Source organism: Mesoplodon mirus (genome assembly GCF_964341445.2).
Source record: "Mesoplodon mirus genome assembly, chromosome: 7".
In the NCBI taxonomy this organism is placed as follows: domain Eukaryota; kingdom Metazoa; phylum Chordata; class Mammalia; order Artiodactyla; family Ziphiidae; genus Mesoplodon; species Mesoplodon mirus.
In genome coordinates, this window is record NC_138983.1 from 55,648,760 (window position 1) to 55,674,658 (window position 25,899).

The window sequence follows — 25,899 nt, forward strand, 5'->3', positions numbered from 1 at the left end:
ACTCAAGGGAGAGGAAGTGGCTGGCCATATTGGAGAAGGAGAAATTAAGCTTGAAGGGCACCCAGGGGCAGATCATGTTTGTCTCTATTTCGGAGAGCCCTGGGGAAGCTCTGTTCCTGGGATCACTGGTTCCTCCAGTGCTCTCTGTTCTTGGAGAGCATGGAGGCAACACAGTAGATGGGGAGCACAGCCATAGCCCAGGAAGTTATCTTTACAGACACAGTTGGAAGTGTTTCAACCTGGAAATGTGATTCCCTACCAGAGTGGGATGTGATTCAACATCCCATCTTATCTCTTATTCCTCCCGGTCTTCTCCCCTCCAACACTCACTGGAGTTTCCAGCAGCTCTGCAGGAGAGGCTGGGCAGGAAGCTGAGGTCTAAATTGGGGGTGGATGAACTTACACAAGATGTCCAAGCTAGGGAGACAGCCAGGACAAGGTCCCTGCCCTTTTTTGTTTTGTTTTGTTTTGTTTTTGCGGTACGCGGGCCTCTCACTGTTGTGGCCTCTCGTGTTGCGGAGCACAAGCTCCGGAGGCGCAGGCTCAGCGGCCATGGCTCACGGGCCCAGCCGCTCCGTGGCATGTGGGATCTTCCCGGACCTGGGCACAAACCCGTGTCCCCTGCATCAGCAGGCAGACTCTCAACCACTGCGCCACCAGGGAAGCCCAGCCCTGCCCTTTTGAGTTCAGATTTTGAGTGTTTCTTATCTGGACAGAGCTGGTGGTTCTCTTCTTAGGTCCTATTAATTCATACACTCATTCAACACGAGGTATGGAGCACCAACCATGGGCTGGGGTGGGGAGCTTTGCCCTCCCAGAACTCACCTTCTGGTAAGAAAGACAACACTTTGACAGAAAGCTCTTACTCAAGAGGACTGAGTATGACAAACACTCTCAGAGAGGTGCAGGCCTCACCTGCAGGGGCAAAGGAGAGATTGTGTCCTGCTTCAGGACTGGGAGGGGGAAGGAGAGGAGGACTCCCAGAGTAAGGACCAAGGATCCCTCTGGGCCGGATTTCAGCTTGGATATGGTGTCTGTGGGTTCGGGGGGTAACTGGTAAGAGCATTCCAGGCTCCTGGAATTAGGCCCCCTTCCTTTCGAGATCTGAGTGCTTTGACGTTCATTATCTCATTTCATGTTTGAAATAATTGTGGGAAGACACTAAAATATCAAAAGATACTGAAGATACTAAGATCCCAATTTTAGTATCGGGATCTGGGAAACAGACTCAGGTGGAGTGGCCAAGTCCACAAACAGAATTAAGAACAGCAAGTGTCCCGATTTCATCCAGAGGCGGAGTTCCGTGCACGCACCGCCGAGTTCCCTAACCTGAGCGCCTCTCGGTTCCTCAGCCCGCTTCCCCTCCCCGACTCGACATCTCATCCTTCCCCACCCCCAGTTCCCACCTGAAGCCTAACTGGGTTCGGTCCTCCTGCACTCTGGGCGCTGCGGGGAGTCAGGGGTTAAAACCCGTGGCCCGGGTGGCTCCTTCCCCCTCCCCAGCCCCCTCGCCTCCTCTCGGCGCCGCGCCTGGAGCGTCTGTCCCAGAGACCGGCACTAGAGAGGAGGGGGGAAAGTGGGCCTGTTTCTCGGGTGGCCAATCCACCGAGCCCGCGGTGCCCCAGAGGAGGCGCCAGCGCTAGGCCAGCGCCAGGCCGAGGCTGCCTGCTTCCCGCGGCAAAGTACAAATGCGCCCGAGCGCGGCGCCTGGCGCCCTTGGCGTGCACAGCCGGCCCGCGCGCAGCCTCCCCCCGCGGCCGCCGCGCCATCGCCGCCGCCGGTACCGCCGCCCCGCCGGGCCCCAGGACCCCGCGGCCCGACCCCGAGCCCAGCGAGCAGAGGGCGCCGGCCGCTTCTAGCCCGCACGCCCGGAACAGCCCGCCGGTCCCGCGCGCCTCGCCCAGCGCTGCGCGCTCGGTGGACCCCTGTCCTCTCCTGTCTTTCTTCTCCACCCCTCCCTCTCACCTTCTCCTTTGCTTTAATCGCTTTCCCCTCTTGCATACCTTCCTCTATCCCTCCATCTCTTTCCCTCCGTTCTCTTTCCACCTTCCTCTTATTCCCACCTTGGACCTCCCTTTTTGTCCTCACCACCTTCTTCTCGACCCTTCTCTGAATCTCCACTGTAGCAGCCGCCCTCCCTGGGTCTGTGCATTGCTTTGTGGCGCTGTGCCTCAGTGACCCCCTCATCTCACTTTCTCCCGACTCCCCCTCCCGGCTCAGCGCCTGGGGGCCTGGCCCTGGGGAAGGAAGGATGGTTCCCGAGGTAAGGGTCCTCTCCTCCTTGCTGGGACTCGCGCTGCTCTGGTTCCCCTTGGACTCCCACGCACGAGCCCGTAAGTAGCGGGTGGGTGTGCTGGATGGCAGAAGAGGGATGGGAGACCCGGGATGCGCGGGAAAGTGCCAGGACTTGGGACCCCAGACTGTTCTGACAGCCATCCAGGGAGCACCTGTACCGGGAGGGTGGAGACTTCTCTGCGGACCAGTATGGGCTCATGAGTCTGGGAGACTGGGGGGAACTTGGCAAGACTCAGAGCCAAGGGGGCTGCAGCCATGGACCCGAGGAGGAGGGAACTGAGAGCAGTGGGAGAGAGAGCAGGGCACTGTGCTTTTTGTGGGGGAGGGGGTATGCTTATTCCTAGTAGAGAGTCTGGTATGTTTGGCTGCAAGGGTGTGATGAAGACGAAGTGGCTACTGCATTTAAAGAGAGCCAGTGGAAAGAAAGAAGAGCTAACTGGGATAACGTTCCCATTGCTTTTCTCTTTTGATGCTCACAACACTCCCATGAGGTGGGTATTATCATTTGCATTTTACAGATGAGAAAACTTAGGCTGAGAGAAGAAGCGCGCTCAAGTTTACAGAGGTAGTGAGCTATCCAAAGTCAGGACTCTCCAGTTCCAAATCCTATGCCTTTTTCCCCCATGTCCCACAGCATGTGGAAGGAACCCTGATTTGGAGTTGTGAGACACTGGGAGGTAGCAGGGCACAGTGAGATAGACCAGGGTCTTCACTATCCCAGATCTGTTGAATACCAGCTGGTAGGAGGCAGGCATGGAGGGCGTGTCTCGGAGCCTCAGTTTGCTAATCTATAAAATGGGAGTGAAAAATCCTAGGACTGTTCTGAGGATTAAATTCAAGAAAACATGGAAAGCAACCAGCACCAGCAACTAGCTGGTCCATGGTAGGTTCTTGAAAAACATGTTCCCTAATTCATGCTTTTCCACTTAGACACAGCGTAACCGCAAACAGTTTATATAATCTCTCTGAACCTCAGTTTCCTCCCTGTTTCCACAATAGGCTGGTGGACCTCCTGCCCATCTTCTGCCAATCTCTTGGAACGCTGTGAGGATGGAAAACAAAACCAAAGATTCTCTTAAAAAGAAGGAAGGAGCTTAGTTCGAACCCTGACATACCCAATAAAGAAACCGAGGCCCAGGGCAGTGGTCTGCTCCAGGTTACACAGGGCGGAGCCTAGGATGAAACCCCAGTTTCCCAGCCTAGAGCTCTTTCCTCTCCACAGCTCAGCTCCCCCATCTCTGCCTTCTTTTGCACGTGACTTTCTGGAGCCGGCAGTGCTGGATTTTGTTTCATTCTTGTCTCTGATCATGAGGGCAGGCTGCATGTCTGGTCGTCTCTGGGCTGCCAGCAGCATGAGACTCATAGAAGTCCTTAGTAACAAGTCCTGAAAAGAGCCCAGGGTTGGTTCAAGTCCTGGCTCTGCCTCTTAGTAGCTGTGTGACTTTTCATAAGGGACAACTTCTCTGAGCCTCAATTTCTGCATCTGTCTAAGACCCATACTCACCTGGAACCCGAACACTTCATGGGACGATTAAAGGAGGTGACTGTGTTAAGTGCCCAGCACAATGCCTACTACTCAGTCAATGTCTCCTCCCTCTCCTGGAGCCCTGGAGGCTTCCTCCTAGTACCTTCCTGTTGTTTCTTAAAAGAGACTTAGCACAGGATGCCCTCCATGCCTGCCTCCCTTCCACTTGGCACATGGCTCTTAACCCCCAAGCCTTTTCTCCAAATTTCATTGCCCTGGATGTGTCTTAGAAAGATGTCCTAGAATCAGATCTTTCTGCAGATTGCTCATGTCCTACGCACACCTCTCCTTCTTGCCTCCCACAGTTTGTCAGCCCTCTACAGCCTTGCTTAGGTCACACCTCTTCCAGCAAACTCTCCCTGCCACCTGATGCACTCTGATCTCCCCTCCTCTGTGCCTCCACTGGCCTTCGGGCCATGTTTCTCACTAGGTGCTGCCAGTATTCCATCTCCCCTAGTCTGGAGCCTAGTTCCCGACGTGCAAGAAAAACCTCAGAGCAGAACTGTTGAGTTAATGTGAGGTAGACTGGTAGTCAGAGGGGTGTAAGATTCTGGGATGTCAAAGCCAGAAGAACCTTTGAAAATCTTCTACCCCTTGATGTACCAATCCTTATAGTTAAACTGAAGCCCAGAAAGGGGGAGTGACTTGCCCAAAGTCACACAGCAAATTTATTAAAGCAAAGAACAGAGACCTGGATCCTAGTCCCCAATTTGTCACTTACTGGTTGTGTGAATTAGGACAAATCACTTTCCTTCTCTGAGCCTCATTCTGTGTAGTGCTAACAACCTATGAATCTAGAAACAATCCTACAGTCATTTGCCGAGGTCTTATTTGAAGATCTCCTTTGAAGACCCTCGTCTTAGTTTAGTAAGTTTAGTTAGTAAGATCTCGGGCCTGTTATAGATAAGAAATCTCCTGGTGACATCTTAGGTGCTTTCAGAAATGATACCAACAGATGGAAATTCTCAAGCCCATGTGGTGTCTGACTCCTGATGTGGCCCAGTCCTGCAGAATGCCTAGGTCCTGTGAACATGCGTGGCAGCTTGCTCCTTATTTAAAGCACAAGGGTATTCAAACAAAGGTTATTCTATCCTTAGCTCTATTTCCAGCCACAGATTGAGCCTTGATCATAGCCCAAACTGAATCTCAACTCCAGCCACAGGCTGAGGCCTAATCCTCAAACACTACCATAGATCAAACTCCTATTCCATTCCCAGCTAGAGCCCTTAGCCAGGGTGGGGTCCCTGACCTGGTCACTGACCAGTACTGTTGCCAGTCCCAGGCTGAGCCGCATGCGTACATGATGTCAGTCGCTTTGGGCACCCACCCCTCCCTTCTGTCTGTGGAACAAGAACCTGCCTAGTACCTTGACTCCCTTTCCAGTGCTCTTTCTCCTATATCAGCTCCTCTTCTTTGTGCTCTTTCCTTACTAATTGTGCCCTCCCCACACCCCTTTAAGGTGTCCAGCACACTTCTGCTTTCTCATCTCTCCCTCCAGCCAATCCTGACTTCAGGAGAGAGTCAGTTATCAGGTAAAAACATCGGCTCCTCTATTCTATCTCCAAGGGTTATATATACTATGGGAATCAATGTTTTTGTTCCCAGGTGACAAAACTCCAGACCCCATAGGCAGAGATGGGGCGGGAAGGGAGCTCCCATGGTATGATATGGTACAGAGGGCAAACTTGGAATCAGAGGGTCAGGGCTCCAGCCCTGGCTCTGCCACCAATTCCAACTGTGACCCAGGGCAAGTTGCCTTTCTCTGCCCCTGAGATTTCCCCAGCTGTAAAGTGAGATGGTTGGAGTCAAATAGATAATCATTGAGGACCATTCCAGCTCTAACATCCCATGAATCTAAGACTCTAAGACCCAAAGATGCTGTTGCCTTGGTTCTGAGTCTGCTCTGACCTTTGGAAAAGGGAGTTGGGAGAGTGTGGGTCTGCAGCCTGGTACTCCTGCCCTGCCAGGGAGGAGTGGATAGACAGACTGATTCTCAGACACCAAGAGAAAGTGCCTAGAGGGCCTGGCACAGTGAGTACAGAGGGCTGACATCTGGCTCCAGTCAGGCGCCTCTCTGGGTCTGTCTAGGAGGTTCTGCACCTCCTCTCTCCCACCAGTAGAGGTCTCTGTCTCACTCACTGGCTTGCAGGCTGCGGAGCTGAGCAGGGCAGCAGCTGTGCAGTTGCTCCAGCTGTTGCACCTGTTCCAGGACTGGCCTCTCAAGTTCCCCCAGCCGCTGGCCACGGTGCCAGGCTCTGGGAGAGGGACCTTGAATCCCTTGGACTCCCAAAGAATAGGACTGGCATGGGAGCAGTGCTGCTGGGAGGTGCAATGCAGAGATCATTGCAGGCATCCCCCTGCCTCTGGGCAGGATCCCATCCCAGAGAAGGCTGTTCCACACTCTTCTGTTGCAGTCAGGATTCTTCCTTGTGTCTCAGCTAAATCCTTTTGTTTGCAATTTAAAGCCATTTCTTTTGATCTGTCCCTTAGGGTATGGGTTTTCCTATAATCAGCCTCCACCTACCCAGATCTGAAGATTGGCATTAGAGTTCATGCTGGCAAAAATCAATGATCTTAGACAAGTCCCAATCCCTTTCTGGGACTCAGTGTCCACATCTGTAAAATAGGGGATTGGACATCATCTCTCAATCCCTAACTTTCTAAGATTCTGTAAATCTATAAATGTATATGTCCAAGGCAGAATGGAATATAAATAGGGTCTTCTATGCCCCCTGACTTTTGCCAGGCAACAGAGCTGCCTTTCCTGGTTTGATGACTCTCTCCTTTGAGGTCTCTCTATGCTTCTGAACATCTGCCATGTGCCAGATACAAATTCAGGTTCAGGGAAGTGAGGGCCCTTTCCCTAGGTTGCACAGCTCAGCCACTGAGGAGCGAGGTTTTTACTTCTGATTCCCTTAGGAGACCTCCCCCATCGAGTGCCAGTGCCCAGAGCAGAGCTTATGTCTCAGAGGGGAGCAAGTTTGTTTGTGTGAAAAGGGAGCTATACATAAATAAAGTATGGCTGATTGGGCACGAGGGAAAAAATGTGAACGTTCTCACATTCCCTCGCAGGCTGGCTCTCTCTAAGGTTTCCTGAGTCCTCTCAGGCTGGGGACAGGCCAGCCCCAGTTCCAGCCCCAGCTCCACCTGGTGCCATTTTCGTGGTCTTATCCAGCCTCTCCTGCAGCCCAGAAGTTTCTTCCTTGTCTTTTCTGTCTCTTTTTGGAAGAATTCCCAGCCACACTACCCACTCCTGACTACTCCATAAGAGACCTTTATCGTAGCATGAGGGTTTCAAGGCAGAATGTGCATTGACCTTGGATGGGGCAGTTTGGGAATTTTGACTTACACGTGAAGATCATGGAATCGCTCAGCCGCATACCTCCCCAAGCTCCTGGCCTTTTTGTACATGGTGTTTGGTTTGGTGGGTAATTTGGGAGTTCAGATGATGGGAGATGGAAAGGGGAGGTCAAAGGCTAATTCCCGTTAGGCGGCAAGATCAAAGTGCCTAAAGGGATTTGGCTCTCCTGTCATATCATGAATTTCCCTTTTTGTTAAAGCAAGAGGTTTCCAGGATTAAGGACCAGCAATCACCTCCTCTTCCAGAACCTCCCTCAACTCCATTCTTTCATCATGCATTCAGTTATCAAGTGCCAACTCTATGTAGCCTCTGCATGGAACACTGGAGATACAAAAATGAATGAGATCTGGTCCTTGCTCTCAAGAAACTCAGTTTAGTAAGCAAGAGGAATCCATTTAATAAGTATTTCTAATCTAGTATGATGAAAATTGTGACAGAGGGCTGAACTCAGTTCTGTGGGACCTCACAGGAAGGACTGGCCAGTGGCCCGGAAGGTTTGGGTGGCTTCACGGGGTGTCATCTAAACAGGAAGAATAAGGAGCTGGTCAAACGTTGGAGATGGGGGAATCACATTCCAGGTGGAAGAAACAGCATGTGTAAAGGCACAGAAGCCTGAAGAAGTGTGGGTGGGGGCTGGGTGGGGGGGAGTGAGAAATTTAGCAAGAGGAGGTGAGGCTTAAAAAAGGGCCACCACCGAGAGTTCTGCTGGAAAAGCAGGTGGGAGCATGCTCGTGACAGGCTGGGGTGACGTGATAACATTGTGACAGATACCAGAGTCTGTGTGATAAATGTTGCTACCCTGAATTCAGATTAGATCAACCCGTCTCTGCCTTGTTAACTCCTTCAAGGTCCAGGTCAGGCACCTTCTCAGGGAAGCCTTCCCTCAAGCCCCCATGCTTCCACTATTTTAGAACTTGTCAACTGTATGTATCATATCTATCTGTCTTCTTCATTAGGCTATAAGCTCCTTGAGGGTGGGGAGGGTGTCTTATTTAGTTATGTACCAGGCCCATGGACATGTATGACTTGATATACAAAATGCTCAATCCGTGAATGAATAGCAGGAACTAATGTTACTATTACTAATGATAATAATACATCAAAACTAATGACAATAACATTTACTGCCTGTTGTGCTAAGAACCCCACGTTCACCTGGTTATTCAGGCCTGAAACCTCAATCCCATCCTTGACTGCTCTTTCACCCTCTCCACCCACATCCAGTCTGTCTGAAAGCCTACCTACTGTACCTACTTAGTGTTCCTCAAATCTGTACTTTTGCCAATCAGCACTGTTCCTGCCTTGGTCCAGGCCAGCATTATCTCAAAACAGATGACTGTAACAGCCTCTCCCTGGTCTCTCTGCCTCCAGTCTTGCTCTCCAATCCATTCTCCATTCCTGCAGCCACAGTGATGATTCTAAAATGAAAATCTGACCATGGGCACACCCCAGTTTAAGGCCTTTCTGTGGCTTTCCTTTGCCCTTGGGGGTCTCAAGGCCCTTCGTGAGCCTCTGGCTCTTTCTCCAGCCTGATCTCTGGCCTCTCATCCCTGCCCTCCCATTTTCTCCTCCAACCTTTCTGACCACTTTCATGGCCGTATCCCAGCCCAGATCTGTGTAGGCAGAGGTGGTGTTGAGGGAGTCTGGCTTGTGAGTGGAGCTAGGAGAATGCAGGGAACCACAGAAAGCAAGGTTGGTGAGGTTGAGACCTGGGAGATTTGACCTTAATGGCAGGCACCATGATGTTCATGCCCTAATAGAATTCTGGGAGTAGAAGGAATACCATGAGAAATGGACTGTTAGGGAAGTTTGGGGTCAGCATCCAGGTCTGCTTTTTGTCTGTTTGTTTTTAACCTACCATTTAATTGAGCATCTAATATGTGGCAGGCATTAGGCATATTACACATATTATTTGACTTAATTTTGCAATAACCCCCAAAGATTATTACTGATCTCATTGAACAGATATGGAAACTGAGGCCTGGAATGTTTAAATAGCTTGTCTAAATGCAGGCTGCAGATAAAAGCCAAATCCAGTTTGAGCCCCAGCCTATTGGACTCTGAAGCCAGAGTTTGGGAACTACATACACACTGGGTGAGGGGTTTTGAGGGGTGTGAGACCTGTCCCACTTTAATTCTTCTTTGTCTCTCTAAAGCCTGGAACAGGGCCAATCGTCCTCCTCAAACAAAAACTTCCTCCACGAATGTCTTTTTCCCGGGTTAGACATCACTGACAGGGGACATTAACTCCAAAAGTCCCCCGAGGGAAGACGCAGTTGGCCCCTGAGTTGGAGAAAGAGATGATGGGTGGGATGAGCTGGGATGATGGGTGGGATGAGATGATATGGTGGCGGGGTGGAGAGAAGAAGCAGGGCAGGCCTCAGGCTGGGGCTGGAGTGGGAAGGCCACAGAGGACCAACAGAGGGTGGATGGGAAGGGAGGGCATATGAGAGACAGACTTTGCCTCCTCCTCCATGTCATCAGGATCGGCTGCACGGGCTGCCTGAGCCTCATCCTAGCCCCCCTTGGAGCCCCTGAGAGCCTAGGTGTATGGGACCATCAACACATCCGAAATCATGGAAGCTTGAAATGATGGAATCTTAGAAGCACAACATCCTACAACTCTAGAAGCTTTGTGTTCTAATGAAATGTAGAATCTTAGAAACCTAGAACCTTGGATTCTCAGAATTTTGAAATCATGGATTCAGAAACTATCTGTACAGTAAACCCGTGAAGATCCAAGTTCACCCCCACCCCTTATTTTGCAGATGGGAAACTGAGGCTCAGAAAAGGAAGGAAGGAGTCTTCCTCAACATCACACAGTGATTTCGTGGCACAAGGAGCTAGAGCCCCTTCTACCAGCCAAGTGCAAGGATGGGGCAAGTGCCAGGACTGTGGGGACGGAGGCAGCCTGAGGTCTTGGCAGTTCTTCCTCCTGCCTGGTTTTGGCGTGGCCTTGGGCACTCACCTCCCTAGAAGAAGAGGGAGCTCTGGGCAGTGCTTCTCACCTTGGAGGGCGTGGTGGGCCTGGGACTCCTGGGGTTGGGGGACGGCTTGCCAGGCCTCCACATTCTTAGCTGCTGCCAGGTCCGTCCGTGGGGGGGAAGGGACCTCCTGGTCTGGGCATGGGCTGAGACATTCTCTCTGTCTTCATGCTCTGAGCCGGCGGGGAGGGAGAGGGGTTGCCAACTGGCACAGGGGCTGGGCTACAGGGCTGCCCCAGAGAAGGTGGGACAGGTTTTCTTCAGCAGCAAGACTAAGACGTAAGGCCGCAGCGGTGTTGCAATCGCTCCCTTCTCTGGTGGGGGAGGGACTGAGGAAGAAAGACATTATTCAATCCTCGGAGCATTGGGCTGGCCCTGCCGAGCACCCCAGCTGGGTCTGTGTCCTGCCCTCTCTGCCAGCAGCGGCTGAGAGATAAACACAGCTCATTTGATACGGGCCAGCCGGGGCCTTGCTGGGAACGGGATCTGCTGTCTGATCCCCCTCTAATCATGCGGGCCTGGAGAGTGGGTGGGGAGCAAACCAAGCCTTGGCCGCCCCAGTGGCCACTGAAGCACAGACTCTGAGGGCATCTCGACCGCGGCCTCAAATCCTTGTTTCGGGGAGGCCCAAGAGGCAGAGCAGAAGCAGCGCAGGGACCCAGGGAGGCTGGTCTCAGCTTCTCACAAAGGAAACTTTCTAACGGTTCGCAGTGGCCCTTAGCTCCTGTCCTCCACTCCAGGCCATCCCCAGCACGGAGAGGGGGTTCTGGCCTCACGGGTGAGCTGCCCTTGCTACTGTACTGCTTTCGATGCTCTGTGATTCTGTGAGTTTAAACATCTAAGAGAATGATTCAGAAAGTGTGAGACTCTAGAAAGTGTGCAGGAGGAGGCATGAAAGGCAATCTCTAGATTCTAGACCAATAGGGGACCAAGAGAAAAAAATAGCGAATGGGGGATGGTGGCCCGGGGGACCGAGAGAATAAACCTCTAGGCCCTGAGTTGGAGCAAAAAGCCATGGCAGGTGAGGTGAACTAAAGGGATCTCCGCTTGGGAACCTTGGGTCCTGGGTTCAAATCAATAGGTGGGTGGCCTCAGGCAAGTCACTCAGTCTTTGTGATCCTCAGTTTTCTCATCTAGTTTTCTTATAATCATGGTAAGGATCCCAATGACCCTGCAAAACTGACCTTATCCTCTTGAATCTTGAACAGATGATAATGTCCATCTTGCAGGGTCATTGTCACCATAATTATCATAATAATAGCATTCAACTAAGTGTCAGGACCGGGGCTAAGTAAGCACTTTCCAAGCCTTATTCAATTTAATTCTCAAAACATTGACGTTAATAAGATAATTAAGTAATTTACGTAAATAGAATATCATCAACAAATGTTGGTTCCTTTCTCCAAATTTCAATCTCGTTTAATTCAACACGTCATTATGGATACTTAGCTTGTGCTGGGCCTCCCAGTTTCCCCCTGAAAGAGCTTAGATTATTCTTTGGATAATGGAGAGGTTTTTGTAGGAATGATAGCATCCCTTCTGGGTTGTAAACATCATCAGGTACCTGTATGGAGGCGGGTTGGCAGGGGTAGGGCCAGAGGCAGAGGAACACAGCAAGGGGGCCTCAACGCCTGACCTGGAGCCCTGACCTGGGGCTAGGTGCTGAGCTGGTGAGAGGTGAGGACATGAGTGTTCTAGACAGAGCTCGAAAGACTGGGCAATTGATGGGCTGTGGGAGGAGAGAAGGGGTGGAGGTCTCAAGAAAGAAGGATTGCAGGAGAGATATCTAACCCACATAAGGAAATAAACTATTTTAGTCATTCTTAGAAGCATTCATCTACATATCGACGACTGATAAGATTACAAAAGTAATCAGGTGATGTGCACAGTACCAATGACTATTTTTAAGGATATTTAAAAGTCAGTTTTCTAACAACCTTTCACTAGGCAGCACTTTGTTTTCCCAGTTCAAGCCCTTTCCATCAGAGCTCAATGAGATATAGGGACACAGTAGAGTATGAAAGCAAGAAAGCTGCTGTCAGTGGCTTTATTCGAAAGATAGGTCACATGGCCCAGAGAAGGGGTGTGTGTGTGTATGTGTGTGTGTGTGTGTGTGTGCACACGCGCGCGCACGCGCGCGCGCGCGCGTGTGTAGGCAGGGGAGCAGCAGAGGGCAAAGGAGGGGAGGGTGCAGAGATGTAGTAAAAAATAAGCAAAACGGGACAAAGGAAAAGGAAGCAAGTGTGATTATGAGGGCAGAAGGAGCACTGCACTGTGAGTCAGGAGACTTTGGCTGTCCTCCCTGCTTGATGACTGACTTACTGTGTGTTTTTCAAGGTGTAATTTGGCCTCTCTGGGCCTCAGATTATTCATCTAATTATAATAACTAACATTTACACCACAATTTAAATCTGTAAAGCATGTTCACAGCTTAATCCCCTAACCACGCTGTGAGAGAAGTGTTAAGGTTCAGAGAGGGACAGTGACATGCCCAAAGTCACACAGCAAGTGTGTGGTCAAGCTGATATTCAAACTCAGACATTCTGGCCCTCTGACTAGGAGAGCACATCCCGTGGATTCTCTTTCACTTAAGTGGTCCAGGTGACATCCTTCCTAGAGCCAGAAAGAAGGAGGGATGAGGCAGGGACTTCAGGCTGGAGCCTCCTGGGACTGATAAAGCACTGGTTGGTTTGCCAGGCCCAGACATGTTCTGCCTTTTCCACGGGAAGAGGTATTCCCCCGGCGAGAGCTGGCACCCCTACCTGGAGCCCCAGGGCCTGATGTACTGCCTGCGCTGTACTTGCTCCGAGGTAGGTTCCTCTGGCCACCTGTGACAGGTATGTCTGGGAGACCTCCAGTGAAGGCACCCCGGAGGGAGGGAGGACAGCCTGACTCTGAGGGTCAGGGGCACTCTGGAACTGGGCCCCCTAGAATCGTGCTCTGTCAGCAGCAACTGAGGGACTTGGGGCCACACCACTTCACTACTGGGTATCTAATACATAGGCATAGATGCCTACTGTGCGCCTCCCAGAGATAAATCACACAGTGGGCCGGTAGCTGGGCTGGGGTGAGGACCCAGGCCTCCCGCCTCTCATCCAGCCTTCTTTCCTGCTGGTGCCAGCCTCCCTGTGCCCATGCAGCAGAAGACAGCCTTCCTGACCTGACCTCCTAATCCTTCCTTTCCTCGGGCTATCTCCTCCAGCCACCCCTCTTGCCGCCCTGCCTTAGGATGCGTTCTCCCAACACCACTGGTCCAAGTATTTATTCTTTGCAGCTTCACCCAAATGCCACCTCCACCAGGAGCCTTACTTGATCCCTCAGCTGCAAGTATTTTCTTCTGGGAGGCCACATAAGTTTCTCTGTCCCTTTCTCCTGATCACTGTGGGCCAAGTAAAATGGTTGTCTGTGTCTGTTAGTTACTGCCTCGCCTAGATGGAGCCCTGGGAGCAGGTCTTCCTAGGCATTCGCCCATGCCCATTTCAGGGTCCTGCAGAAGGCTATACCAACTGGGGCAGAGACCAGATCTTCTGTCTCCCCCCAGCCCACCCCAACCCAGCACCCTCCACAGGCCCTTGTACAGTCAACTGGGTGGAATAAACGAGACCCCCATGTGGTCCAGAATTCCCAGGCCAGGTATGGGGTTAGAGGATGGAGAAGGAGGGAGTGATTTAGAACAGGGGTCCCCAGCCCATGGTACCGGTCCGCGGCCTGTTAGGAACTGGGCCACACAGCAGGAGGTGAGCGGTGGGCGAGTGAAGCCTCACCTGCCGCGATGCACCCCATCGCTCACATTACCGCCTGAACCATCCCCCGCATTGCTCGCATTACCACCTGAATTAATATTCCCGCCCCCGACCCTGCCCTGTCCGTAGAAAAATTGTCTTTCACGAAACCGGTCCCTGGCACCAAAAAGGTTGGGGACTGCTGATTTAGGAGGCTTGAACCCCCTCGGCTCTGGCTCAGCTGCCGGTGACCCAGTCTCATTGGTGTGAAGTCTGCAGCTCTCTGTGTCCAGGCAAGGGTGCTGGGGGGAGGGAGTACCTAGCTCCCAGCTGGAGCCAGCCCCTTAGCTCCTCTCTTTCCCCGCACAGCCAAGGCTGTGAGAGCCTCCCTTGTTAAAACAATCCTCAGGGTGGGAGCAGAGAAGAGCTTCTGAGGAAACACTGGGACATGGAGTGGGGGTGGGCCAGCCCCTCTCCTAACTCTGACCACTGGGGTCTCACTCCTCCTGGGGTCTTCCCCTCTGATTCCCCACTGCTTCTACCGCGCTGGCCCCTGGTCGAACCTGACGCCAGTGGGAGCACAACCCCCCATCCCTGCTTCCCCTTGGTTTTCCTTAGCACATCTGAGGCCAATCAGCTTTTTCAAAAAGAACTTTGTGAAATATAGCCAAAAAACAGGAAGGAAACCATAACAGAAAATTCCAGACATATCATGCGGTCCAGTTGACAAAGTCCAAGTTTTGTGATCCAGTGGAGCTAATTCATTTCTCCCTCCCCAGAGTTCACACATACACAGTTTCCTCACCCCAAGGGGCTGCAGCCGGCATCCCCCCAATACACTCTGAATCCCTTCCTTCTCTCCATCATCACTGCTCCCCCTCAATCTAAGCCACCTTCCTCTCTCACCTAGGCTGCTATGTGAGCATCCCATGAGGTCTCCCTGTACCCCTTTCTAATCTGTCCTCCACACAGCAGCTAGAAGGATCTTTTCTGAACAAAAAACTAATCATGTCATTCAAAAGCTCTTAAAACCCTCCAATAGCTTCTCGTTGCACCTAAAGTAAAATTCAAATTGCCTGCTGTGGGCGCTATGTGATATGACCCTGCCTTATTCTCCAACCTCATTTCCTACCTGCACCAACACTTCAACTCATTCCGACTTGTTCCTCCACCCGGAATGTTCTTCCCCCAGATCTTCCCAGGAATGGTTCCTTCTCATCTTGCAGTTTATAACATAAAGTTGCCTCCTTATGAGGCTGTTTCTAAAATAGTCTAACCTTGTTAAGGCAATCCCATTACACTGTTTTATTCCCGTTATAAATTTAACATCTGACATGATCTTGTTCCTACTTATTTATTTTTTATAGTCTGTCTCCCCCTGCTAGGGGGGAGCTCCGTGAGGGCAGAACTCTTGTTTCTTGCTCACTGCTATGCCCCTAGTGCTCAGAAGAGGATGTGGCGCCCAGCTGTCATGCAGTAAACATTGAATGAATGAATTGGTTCCCGCCCCCTCCACCAGAGGCACTTTCATGAAAGTGCACAGACCCTGCACAGTGCTCACCTGCTGTGTGTCTTAGGCAACTTGACCTCTCAGAGGCTCTTTTCTCATTTTGAAATGGTGGATAATAAATAGTATCTACCTCTAGGGTTGTTGAGAGGATGAAGTGAGAGAACGCATTTCTATAGAACATAATGCCCGTACCTAGTAGCCACTCAATAAATGGTAGTTATGACTTTCCTGAGAGGCACCCTTTGGCTGCAAGGCCTCCTGCCTTGCCCCTGCCCTTTCGCCCCCCGAGCCTGTCTCTGCCTTACTTCCTGCTGCATGTCGCTCATCATCTCCACCCCTTGGTTCCTTCAAGGCCAGCATCAAGAGAGAGATTCTAACTCTTCAGACAACACAGTTCCTCATACTCTACCCTGGTTTCTCACCTGAGGGGCTCCGTTCACCCTCTGGACATTTATCAAACACCCCTGTGTGCCAGGCCTCTAGAAGGCCCCTTTTGGAGCTCAGACCAATCCTGTGGACTCTAGGATGTCCCTTAGCACTGATTAATCCTTGTGATCACCTCTGGCCATCTGGGGAAGCAGTGACCCCAGAGAGACTAAGGCCTGCTCCAGGGTTCTCCATGGGGCAGGAGGCTGCCTTGGGAGAAGTGTTTCGGGGGCACTCAGCTGGGGCTGGAAACACACTTGCCAACTCCAAAGTTTAAACAAAGCTGGCTCCATCTGACTAAGGAAGAGACCATCTCTCCTTCCCCTCTTGGCTCTCATTCATTCACTCATTCGTTCATTCGAACTTCAGCAGGCACTTGTTTGGAGCAAGGCCCTGTGCCCACAATTCAGAGATGAATAGAGTGAGGCTTGGCCCTTGTTCTTGGGAATTCGCGGTTGAATAGAAGAGACAGATGTAATGGTTTGTTACAACACAGGGCAACGCCCTTACAGCAGAGGGAGAGGAAAGTGTGGGATGGCTGTGACAGGCTGACAAACTGCCTGGGAAAATCTCCAGTGGTGGCCTCTCCCTCCAGTTCTTCTGTTTCTGTTCATCTATGTGAATGCTTCTCTGCCCCTTCTCTCTCGTTTGCTGTATTTGAAAAAGTCCAAGATTTCAGACCCTTCCTCTAGTACCAATCCCAAGGCTTTGTGTGGGATCAACCACACCTCCCAGAGATATAGAGAGCAGATCACAAAGCCCTGAGTCTTCTCCACATCCTGTTTCTAGCTGTGTCCCCATCCCTGTCACCTCCCTTTCTGTGTCACACTCCTCTCTTAGCCCTGAGGCTCAGGTCCAGAGGTAAAAGAACAAAGCCCTGGAGTTAAAAAAGCACAGTCAAGATCAATGTTAGAATAACCCAGTCTTTTAGTTGTATTTCTCAAATACCACAAAGGGACACAAAAGATCTGTGTAAATCCAGGCACACGGTGCCCTCCTCCGTGGGGGAGAGGGACATGGATGGGCGAGCCACACAAATGAGCAGGCGAAGGGGAGAGACTGAACACACAGAGTTTATCACTTTTATCTCATCGCAGGCTTAAAACGAGTACAGTGTCCTGCAGTTGGGAGGGGGTTTGGGGAGAGGACGGTGGGAGACAATGGCTCCTTGGAACTAGGACTGACCTCTGTGTCCCCTTCAGAGTGCCCATGTGAGCTGTTACCGCCTCCACTGCCCACCTGTCCACTGCCCCCAGCCTGTGACCGAGCCACAGCAGTGCTGTCCCCGGTGTGTGGGTAAGTAGCCGCGATCCTGCCCTTGTGCCAGCCTCCTGCTTGCCCACTAACCCTTGACCCACTCCTGACACAGGCCTCCAGCTGAAGGAGACCCCTGGAATGAGAGGGGCAGTCTGCGACACCAGAAGTGTTGAGACACCAAGGTGCTCAGGGGAAGACATCCTCCATGGATCCCCAAGGAGGGCTGGGGTAGCCACAAACTTCTCGTACATAAGTAGCTGTGCTTGGCAGGAAGACAGAATGTGGAAAATAGCTGAAGGAAAATGGGCACATGCTTGGCCTGTTGACGACACACATGGTCTCCTATCGCTCTTGGGCTGGCCAGAGCCTGAGTGAGTGGATGTGCCTTGTGTAAGTGCAAGTGAGTGAGCTGGGGCTGGGAGGCCCTGCAGGGTCACCCCAGGATTACCACCAGGGGCTGGGACTGGCTGAAGGACTTGGAGTACATGTACTGTGAGATTCCTCCCAGGGCTGGAGTTTAGGGATGCTGTGTGCCATGATGCTAAATGTCCATGATTTTAAGAATCTTCTGGGAGCCTCTAAGACTCGGATTCTAGGAAGCAGAGGTAAGAGAGAGGAGAGGAGAGGTGGTCTGAGAAGAAACTGGTAGAACCAAGTGGCAAATGAGGAGCAGCCAGTGGGGAGGCCAACTCAGAAGGCAGGGACACGATGAGAGGAGCATCCACGCTTAGTAGCATTAAGGTGATGCATATAGCTGATTCACTTTGTTGTACAGCAGGAACTAACACAACATTGTAAAGCAATTATACTCCAATAAAGATGTTAAAAGAAAAAAGTTCAGTTGGGTGAGAAAAAAAAAAGAAGATGATGAAGGGAGGGAGGCTCCAGATTGTAGCCTCAGCTCCAGACTCTGGAATCATGGCTCTCCTGGGGAGCTGGGGACCTGTATGGAGTATGTATGTAGAGGGGCTCCTTTTCCAAGTGGGACCCCAGTAGGGATCTGACCATGACTCCAACTTGGGTCATAGTTTCCTGATTCTGGGTTCCCTAGGGGAGCAGAGGCTTTGTGCTTCATCCTGCCCAGTGAGGGGGCATCACGCCTCCTCCCCGGCTGAGGCTGACCCCGGGACTCCTGACCACGCCTTGCGGACCGTGCCTTGGCCCAGACCCCTTCTTTGTCACAGGCTCCTCCCTCCCTCTCTCTTTCCCAGCCTTGCCCCTTTCCCAGCCTGGTCTGCATGTTCCTCAAGACTCAGCTCAGCCATCAGCCCCTTCAGGAAGGCTCCCCTGACCACCCTCCCCGGCTGAGTTAGGGGCGCCTCCTCTGTGCTGCCACAACTTCTGTGCTTCCACTGCACTAGCCCACAACACACCACACCAGTGTCACTGCTTGAGGCCTGTCTCTACCCAGTGAGACTGTCAGTTTCCTGATGGGAGGGGCCGGGTCTTATTCGCACTCCATTCCCAATGTGTAGCACGGCGCCTGGTGCAGAGAAAGTGCTTAGTAAATATGTCTTGAAAGAATGAGCAGGTTGTGACCACCTAGAGGGGTGGGATAGGGAGGGTGGGAGGGAGATGCAAGAGGGAGGAGATATGGGGATATATGTATATGTAGAGCTGATTCACTTTGTTATAAAGCAGAAGCTAACACACCATTGTAAAGCAATTATACTCCAATAAAGATGTTTAAAAAATAAAATTAAAAAAAAAGAAAGAATGACCGGGTTCCCCCTGGACAGGAGGCTTACCCTCTACCCATCAGGGTGAGGGCCGGCTAATTGGTAGGTGATGGGGAGGGGGCTCTGGTGGCCAGGGAATGGCAGGAGCTGACACCAAGCTTACACAAGCACAGTCCACATCATACCAGCTGACTCCACTAGGATGAAACTCCATGTGGGGCCTTGTTTTGTCCACTACTGTATCCCCAGCACCTAGAACAGGGCCTGGCGCTGGGAGGTGCCCCATGGATGCTTATCGAATGTTGAATGAACTCACACAGGTCCCCACTGAGTGGGGCTCAGTGTACCTGAAGCATCTGGCCTTGCCTTCTTGCTCCGATCAGCGCCACCTCTGAAACTGAGGGGCTCAAAGGCTATGGGAGGGAGTGACATAGTCAGACACAGGTGTCCCGGGGACCTCTTTGTTCACTGATAGGAGGTCTGGCTGGGAAGGCTGAGGCCAGATCTTGGTTTAAATGATAGCAAGGGATAGGATACAAAAATTTCAGAAAAGTGCCCCAGTTAGTTCTGGCGAAGCTCTTTGACTATTTTCTCCTTCCTCCTTCCCCTTCCCACCTGCAGAACCTCACACCCCCTCTGGGCTCCGGGCCCCGCCAAGGTCCTGCCAGCACAACGGGACCACGTACCAACATGGAGAGATCTTCAGTGCCCACGAGCTGCTCCCTTCCCGCCTGCCCAACCAGTGTGTCCTCTGCAGCTGTACAGTAAGACCTGCTACTTCCCTTTAGCACAGGCCAGTGGTCTGGGCCTGCAGAGCACAGTGGTGTGGACCGGGGTGGGGTAGGGGGAATTGTTCCTCCCAGTCAAAGGACAGTGAAAGTGAATGGGCTTAGGGGGAAGGGAACATCTGGGACTTGGAATGTCCTGCCTTTCTCTGGGCTTCCGCACCCTCCTAAGCTGCCTGGTCACCCTTCACTGATGTTTGCCATTACTGTGTCCCCCAGTAGACTCTGCACTCCTTGAGGGGAGGGGATATATTCAACTCATTTCTATATCCTCCACTACGCCCAGCTCAGGGCCTGGCACATAGATGTCTGTAATGATTGTTGAATGAATGAGTGAGTGAATGAGTGAATGAGTAAATGACCAGTTATCAATCCTGGGGCACAGAGCCAGAGCCAGACTGCTTGCAGTAAATGCAATTTAATCTGAAGCTGCTTAAACTCCCCTGCTGTGGTCGGAGTTGGGCCTAGGGACAGGCAGGGCTGAACCAGCAGTGTTATCAGGGGACAGAAACTGAAGCCAAGCAGGGCCTGAGCTGGAAAGTTTTCCCCTCCTCCTCAGGGGGGCGTTCTAGGCCTGGCCCTGCTGCATGTTTGCAGGTGGCCTTTGCCATGTCACCCTCATCCTTGGGTTTAGCGCATCTGTGCTTTGGTGGGAGAAACCCCTGCCCCCCTGATTTCCCTACTACCTGACCATCGAACTTCTCTGGGCCTCAGTTCCTCTGAGTGTGTAAGGGAGGCTGACCAGGTGATCTCCAAGGTCCTCTCCATTTAAGATAATAGTCTGATTCAGTGGTGATGAGAGGATAAGAGACCGAGACCCATGTTTCAGCTCCAGCTCTGCCATGGTTCCCTGTGTGACCTTGAGAGACTCACCTCTCTCGGGCCTGCCTCCCATCTTTTCAGTGAGAGGATCTCATCCCTCCGAGAATCTGAATTTTAAGGTATCTGTGCTGCAGAGCAAACAACTTATAATAACAAGAGTGACCACTTAGAAATCAACTGAGAGAATGGTTATTTTTGCAGGGCCTGGGCCTCTTGCAGTGAACTAGTACACTGTACCTACTAGGAAATGCCTTATGTTTATATACAGCATCCCAGTGGCCCTATGAGGGGGATATCACTATTCATATTTTTTAGATAAGAATACTGAGGCTCAGAGCAGTTAAGCGATTTGCCTAAGGTCAAGTGGGAGACTTGCTAGTTAAGTGGCAGACTCGGAATTCAGACCCAGGGCCACATAATTCCAAACCCACATTCCTTTACCTGCATTGTGTGGCTTCCTGTGAAGGGATGAGCACCTAGATTAGGAGGGGCTGTGGGAAGAGACAGAACTGATGGTGGTGGGGTGGTGAGAGCACTCTTGTGACCCCTTGTCTCCTCTCCCTGGATACTTGGGTCTCCCCTTCTTCCTTCTGATCCCTGTTTATATGGGACTGGTTTGAAGGATCAGAATCCTTACTTCTGAGACTCACTGGAAAAGGAATAGGGAAAGGACTCAAGGTAATATCACTTCCTCCCAGGTACACATTGTGCCTCGCAGTTTAACAAGGGTTTTCATAACCATTCCCTCATCTGATTTCACAACCCAGATGGGAATGCCCCCATTTCACAGAGGAGGAAACTGAGGCCCAGAGAAGAGAAGTGACTCACCTAAGGTCATCTGGCCTCTGACTCCCAGAAGGCCCTTTCTCCTGCAGTCTTGCCTTTGCAGGCTGGGTCCTGAAGTTTGGGAAACCTCGAGTTTCAGTAAGAGCAAGATGAGCCCAAGTAATCATGCACTCATCCCCTCCTCTATGCTGGGCTCCCTGTTCTAGGCCAGGGGAAAAGGACACTGATAGCAGTAGGAAAAGCCTGAAGACTGGATTCTAGTCCATTCTGCCCAGTTGTGTCTCTGACTTCAGAGGGTCCAGGGCCCTCCGCAGTCCCTCCCCATCTGTAGGATGGGAGAATCTCACCTCATTGGGTTGCTGTGATAGCCTAGAGAGAGAGACTGGGTACAAAAACACTTTAGAAGCTGAAGGGTAACTGTTACCTCAGGGCCTGGAGTAAGAGTGGGAGGGGTACAGGGACCCCTCCTCTGAGATGGCTGGGCCTTGCCCAGGACACTTTGCTGCTCCCTCCCTCCCCACCTCAGAGGGGACCTCAAGGCCATTTGCCCCCAGGGCAGGGGCTCTCCCAGCCCCAAGGCTGGTCCTCATCAGAGCTCACTCTCCCAGCTCCTGTTTGCTCTGTCTGTCAGGAGGGCCAGATCTACTGCGGCCTCATGACCTGCCCAGAACCGGGCTGCCCTGCACCCCTCCTGCTGCCTGCCTCCTGCTGCCAGGCCTGCAAAGGTGAGTCTGTCCCTAGATCTGGCAGTGCCCGCCCATCCCACCGCAGGAACCTAGGCATGGACTGTTAGGGGGGAACCTCAGGGGACACCAAGCATGTAGCAAACCATTCTTTCCCCAGGGCGGTGGCTTAGCTGCAGCCTCTAGAAAGCTAAGCCTGTGTCAGAGGCTGATGTGCATTATTTTTTATTGCAATCTCAGGGAGCAGGAAGGAGGGGAAGGGAGAGTGAAGCAGGGAGGGAGGGAAAAACAACACAGGAATGTGTTGGGGAGCTGGCCTTTGCTTGATATCAAGTGTGACCTATTGCTCTAAGTGGCCTTCTGCTCCTCAGAAAAGCCTGGAGGTGATAGAGGAGGAGGAGGAATTTGCCCACCAGCCACCAACTCTCACCGGTCAAAGATTCACCCCAAGGCGGGGTGATTCCCTCACACTCCCCGGTTGTGCTAGGCTGTCCTGGGAGCGGGAGGTGGGAGTGGGACAGGGTAAGAAGTGGGGGCAGAGACATGGAGGAGGTGTGGCACGAGGGCACCTGCTGGTAGGTTGAGTCTGAGGGAAGTTGGCTGGAGCCCATGTGAAGGGGGAGTTGCTGCAGTGCCTGCAGTGAGGGGACAAAATCCCTGCTATCAAATGAGGCCAAGAGGATCAGAAGGGGCACAAGAGAGGGGTCTGTACAGGCAGTGACCATGTCTCTTCCTGTCTTCCTCATGGCAGAGCTGAGCACAGGCCTGGGCTCACTGGAGCTCAGGGCACCTGTGTCAAGCAGAATCCAGGTAGCATCTCTATATAGCACAGAGAGAGGCAACACACTGACAAGTGCGGGGCAAGCAGCTTGGGCAGAATGAAGTGCACAGGTGTCTGGACTGTCCCCTGTGGGCAGGACTTGAGGAGGGGAGTGCTCCACTATAGAACGTTTCCCCAGATGTTGGCACTGTGGAGGGGCACTGGACCAGGAGCCAGGTGATCCCAGTTTAGTCCTGGTTCTTCCAGCTAATTCCTGCAGATTCCTTCCCCTCTCTGGGCCTCAGCTGTGCTGTGCGTGCACGGAGAAATTGGCCTTGGTGATTTCTAATGCACAGGCTGATTCCAATGTTCTGGATCTTTGAACCCAGAATGCTCAGTGGTAGACACTCTGTATGTGAGGCAGGGGTGAAGGGGAGAGAATCCCACTCAGGGATCTAGAAAGCTGCAGGACTCCAGAGGGTTTTGTGTGCTGGTGCCCCAGGATGTAGGGGATGGAGGAGTCCTAGGCTGTTCCAGTTGGAGGGGCAGAGGGGCTAGAGGGCAACCACGGGAGGGTATAGTGTAGACGAAGCCTGGTGACTTCATGCGAGGCTGGACAGAGAGGCTGCCCGGGGGACTGCAGCTAAGCAGGCTGGGATTCAGAGCCCTTGGGCCATCCGTGACGACACTGAACAAGATGCTCTGGCCCAGCCAGGTGGTTCAGTCTTAAGTGACCAAGAGGCCAGTGTGGGGAAACTGAGGCAGTGGCCCAGTTGTAGGGACTTCATCAACCCAAGGGTGAGGCGACGCTGTAATGAGAAGTAGGAATAAGTCCCCACTGGGGCAAAGGGACCTACTGGTGTGGGGGGCTGCAGAAGTGGCAACAGGCCTTGGAGGGGCAGAGCCTAGAGGTGGTGGCCTGCAGGGCTCTGTCCCCAAGGCTGAGGAAGCAGAGGCTGACCCAACTCCCTTTGGGTTTCCAGATGGGTCAAGTGAGAAATCAGCTGAAGAGGATGCCACGCAGTCACACCGTGGGGTGGTGAGTGCACAGCTTTAGGGACAGGGTGGGGAGAGGAGGGGAGGGCGCTGGTATCCAGGGCCTAGATCTCCTTGCTCTGGAGCAGGCAATACCAGTTGTTGTCCTCATTTCTCATTTGTCCCCTGGGTCAGCTCCATTAGCCGCCACCAGGTTCCAGGCCCTCTCCTTAGACTTCCATCCTGGCTCCCACCGTGGGCTGGTGAGTCAGGAGGGGTCTGGGAAAAAACATCACACAGGGCAGGAGCAAGCCCCAAGCTTCCCAATTTCCCTCCTGGAAAATTCTGACGCTGTTCCATCCACAGCCTGTGTCTGTCCTTATTCAGGCCACCTCTGGGCAGCATGTCCCCAAGGGGAGTGGCCTCTGACTTGGGCCAGCCTTCGCCATCTAGCTCTTGAGGTACCAGTTCTTTGTCTGGGGCTACCTCACTGTTGCTGGCTCCATCTTGACCCCTCTCGATCTTGGTCTAGAGTTAAGATGAGCTAACCTGCCCAGCGCTCTCTGGTCAGAGAGGAAAGAGGTGGGAGAATGGGCCCGCACACTGACTCACATCCCTGTCTGCACCTGTGCTATATCTATGATGTGAATAGCTCCACCTGCTCTTTCATCCTGGGTCACCTGGACCCTGGGGGAACTCGAAGAGGGGGGATTCCCCTTCCCAGAGACTCCCTGGGGGTCTGAACGAATGAGCTCTCCCTTCTCCCCTGCCAGCTCACCCCCACTTCCCAGGCTGGGCTTTGTCTAGCGGGTGCTGGACCACGGGACCTGACCATGTCATCCCCCTTCCTCCCCATCCTCTCCCCAGGAGGCAGCTAAGTGAAACCCACCAGACTTAGTTCCAGGCCCCGAGCAGCTACTTACTGACTTGCTGGATGCCATGGGCAAGTCACCAATTAGGGGGCTGGGCTCTTCAATTCCTTTCTGCCTCTATTCTACTTGACAAGCATTTCCTGGGTGCCTCCTGTGTGCCTGGGCCTGTGCTGGGGCCTGGGACACAGTTTCCACTCTAGGAGCTCTTGTGGGCTCTGTCCAGCCATCAGAGGACTGACTCAGACACTGTACAGTCAGAAAGGGGCTGCAGAAGAAGGCATGTGAGTGACTCAGGGTCAGTGATGGGGTGGTAAGCTCTGCCCCTTAACCCCAGCCCACTTGCTCCTCTCCCACGGCCTGGAGCTCCCAACCCCCAATCTCTGGACTGGGGAGCCCCTGCCCTGTTAGGCTGCTTTCACACACACACCCTTTGTTCTCACTGCCAGCCCTCCCAAGACCTGATCTGGAGGGGTGGGGTCTCGGGATGTTGGATTCCAGGGACTCAGGAAAGGAGGCTCCCAAGACCCATCATCTCCAGACAGGGCCTGCTCTCAGCCCTCCTGCCTGTGGGATTCCGGGGCCTGGTGGGATCTTCAGAGGCCCATCCCTGTCCCATCACCTAAATCTTCTTGGACAAAGAAGAATTTCCTGATTCTCACCCTCACTACATTCTCACCTTCCATTTCTTATATATTAAGTTCTCCAGGTCCCTGATCACTTAGGTCTCCCAAATCAAGACCTCAGCACCCTTGCCCATCTCAGCCCCAAGGCTCTGGCTCTGTCAGCCTGAGAAGGCCTCAGTGGAGGCTGGATTTCCAAACCACTATCCTCTGAGAGTTTTCAAAGGCACATTGCCTGGGAACATCTTTGAGCCCATCCAGATCTTCTTTCTACCCAGAGCCTATGCCCTGTCTTCCCTGGGCCATCAGGCTCAGTCACTAGAGCCATCCTCAGGCCTCTCACCACAGCCTCTGTCTGGCTGCTCCTGAACTGGCAGTGGCCTGTCAGTGATCTGCATCCTTCCTGCCCTTTGCAGAGACATTCCCAGGATCCGTGTTCAGGGGACGGTGGGAGAAAGAGAGACCTGAGCACCCCAAGCCCCACTGGCCCCAGCGCCCCCCTGGGCTTCCTCCCTCGCCACTTCCGACCGAAGGAGGCAGGCAGCACAACAGTCAAGATTGTTCTGAAGGAGAAACATAAGAAAGGTGGGAACTGGAGCCTCTGCCGTCCCCTGAGGTGGGAAAGGGGGGCCCTGACTGCTCCCCCTTCCCATCCCTGCACCTCCACCGAGCGGTTCCCCAATCTCAACTTGGCCATGATCTTGCAGACCCCTAGAACGTCGGGTCTAAACCCCCATTTGACAGATGAGGACACTGAGGTTCAGAGTATTGAGTTAGAGACAGAACCAGTCCCGGAACCAGGACTACGGGCCATACAACAATATTTTTTTTAGCATC

The 25,899-nt window shown here is 52.6% G+C and overlaps 1 protein-coding gene across 3 annotated transcripts in view; it reads left to right on the forward strand.

The window, feature by feature from the left end:
* Positions 1-2,251: 2,251 nt before the first annotated feature.
* CHRDL2 (chordin like 2) overlaps positions 2,252-25,899 on the forward strand; it is a gene marked incomplete at both ends in the record, with an annotated part of 31,388 nt that continues 7,740 nt past the window's right edge. For 2 of the 3 annotated variants that reach the window (XM_082628193.1, XM_082628194.1), the window contains 7 exons: positions 2,252-2,333; positions 12,863-12,975; positions 17,026-17,119; positions 19,381-19,523; positions 21,784-21,877; positions 23,579-23,634; positions 25,479-25,647. In XM_082628193.1, the coding sequence (XP_082484319.1) occupies positions 2,252-2,333; positions 12,863-12,975; positions 17,026-17,119; positions 19,381-19,523; positions 21,784-21,877; positions 23,579-23,634; positions 25,479-25,647 (751 nt within the window). The remainder of the gene's footprint in view (positions 2,334-12,862; positions 12,976-17,025; positions 17,120-19,380; positions 19,524-21,783; positions 21,878-23,578; positions 23,635-25,478; positions 25,648-25,899) is intronic. The other variant, XM_082628195.1, reaches the window with a different exon arrangement.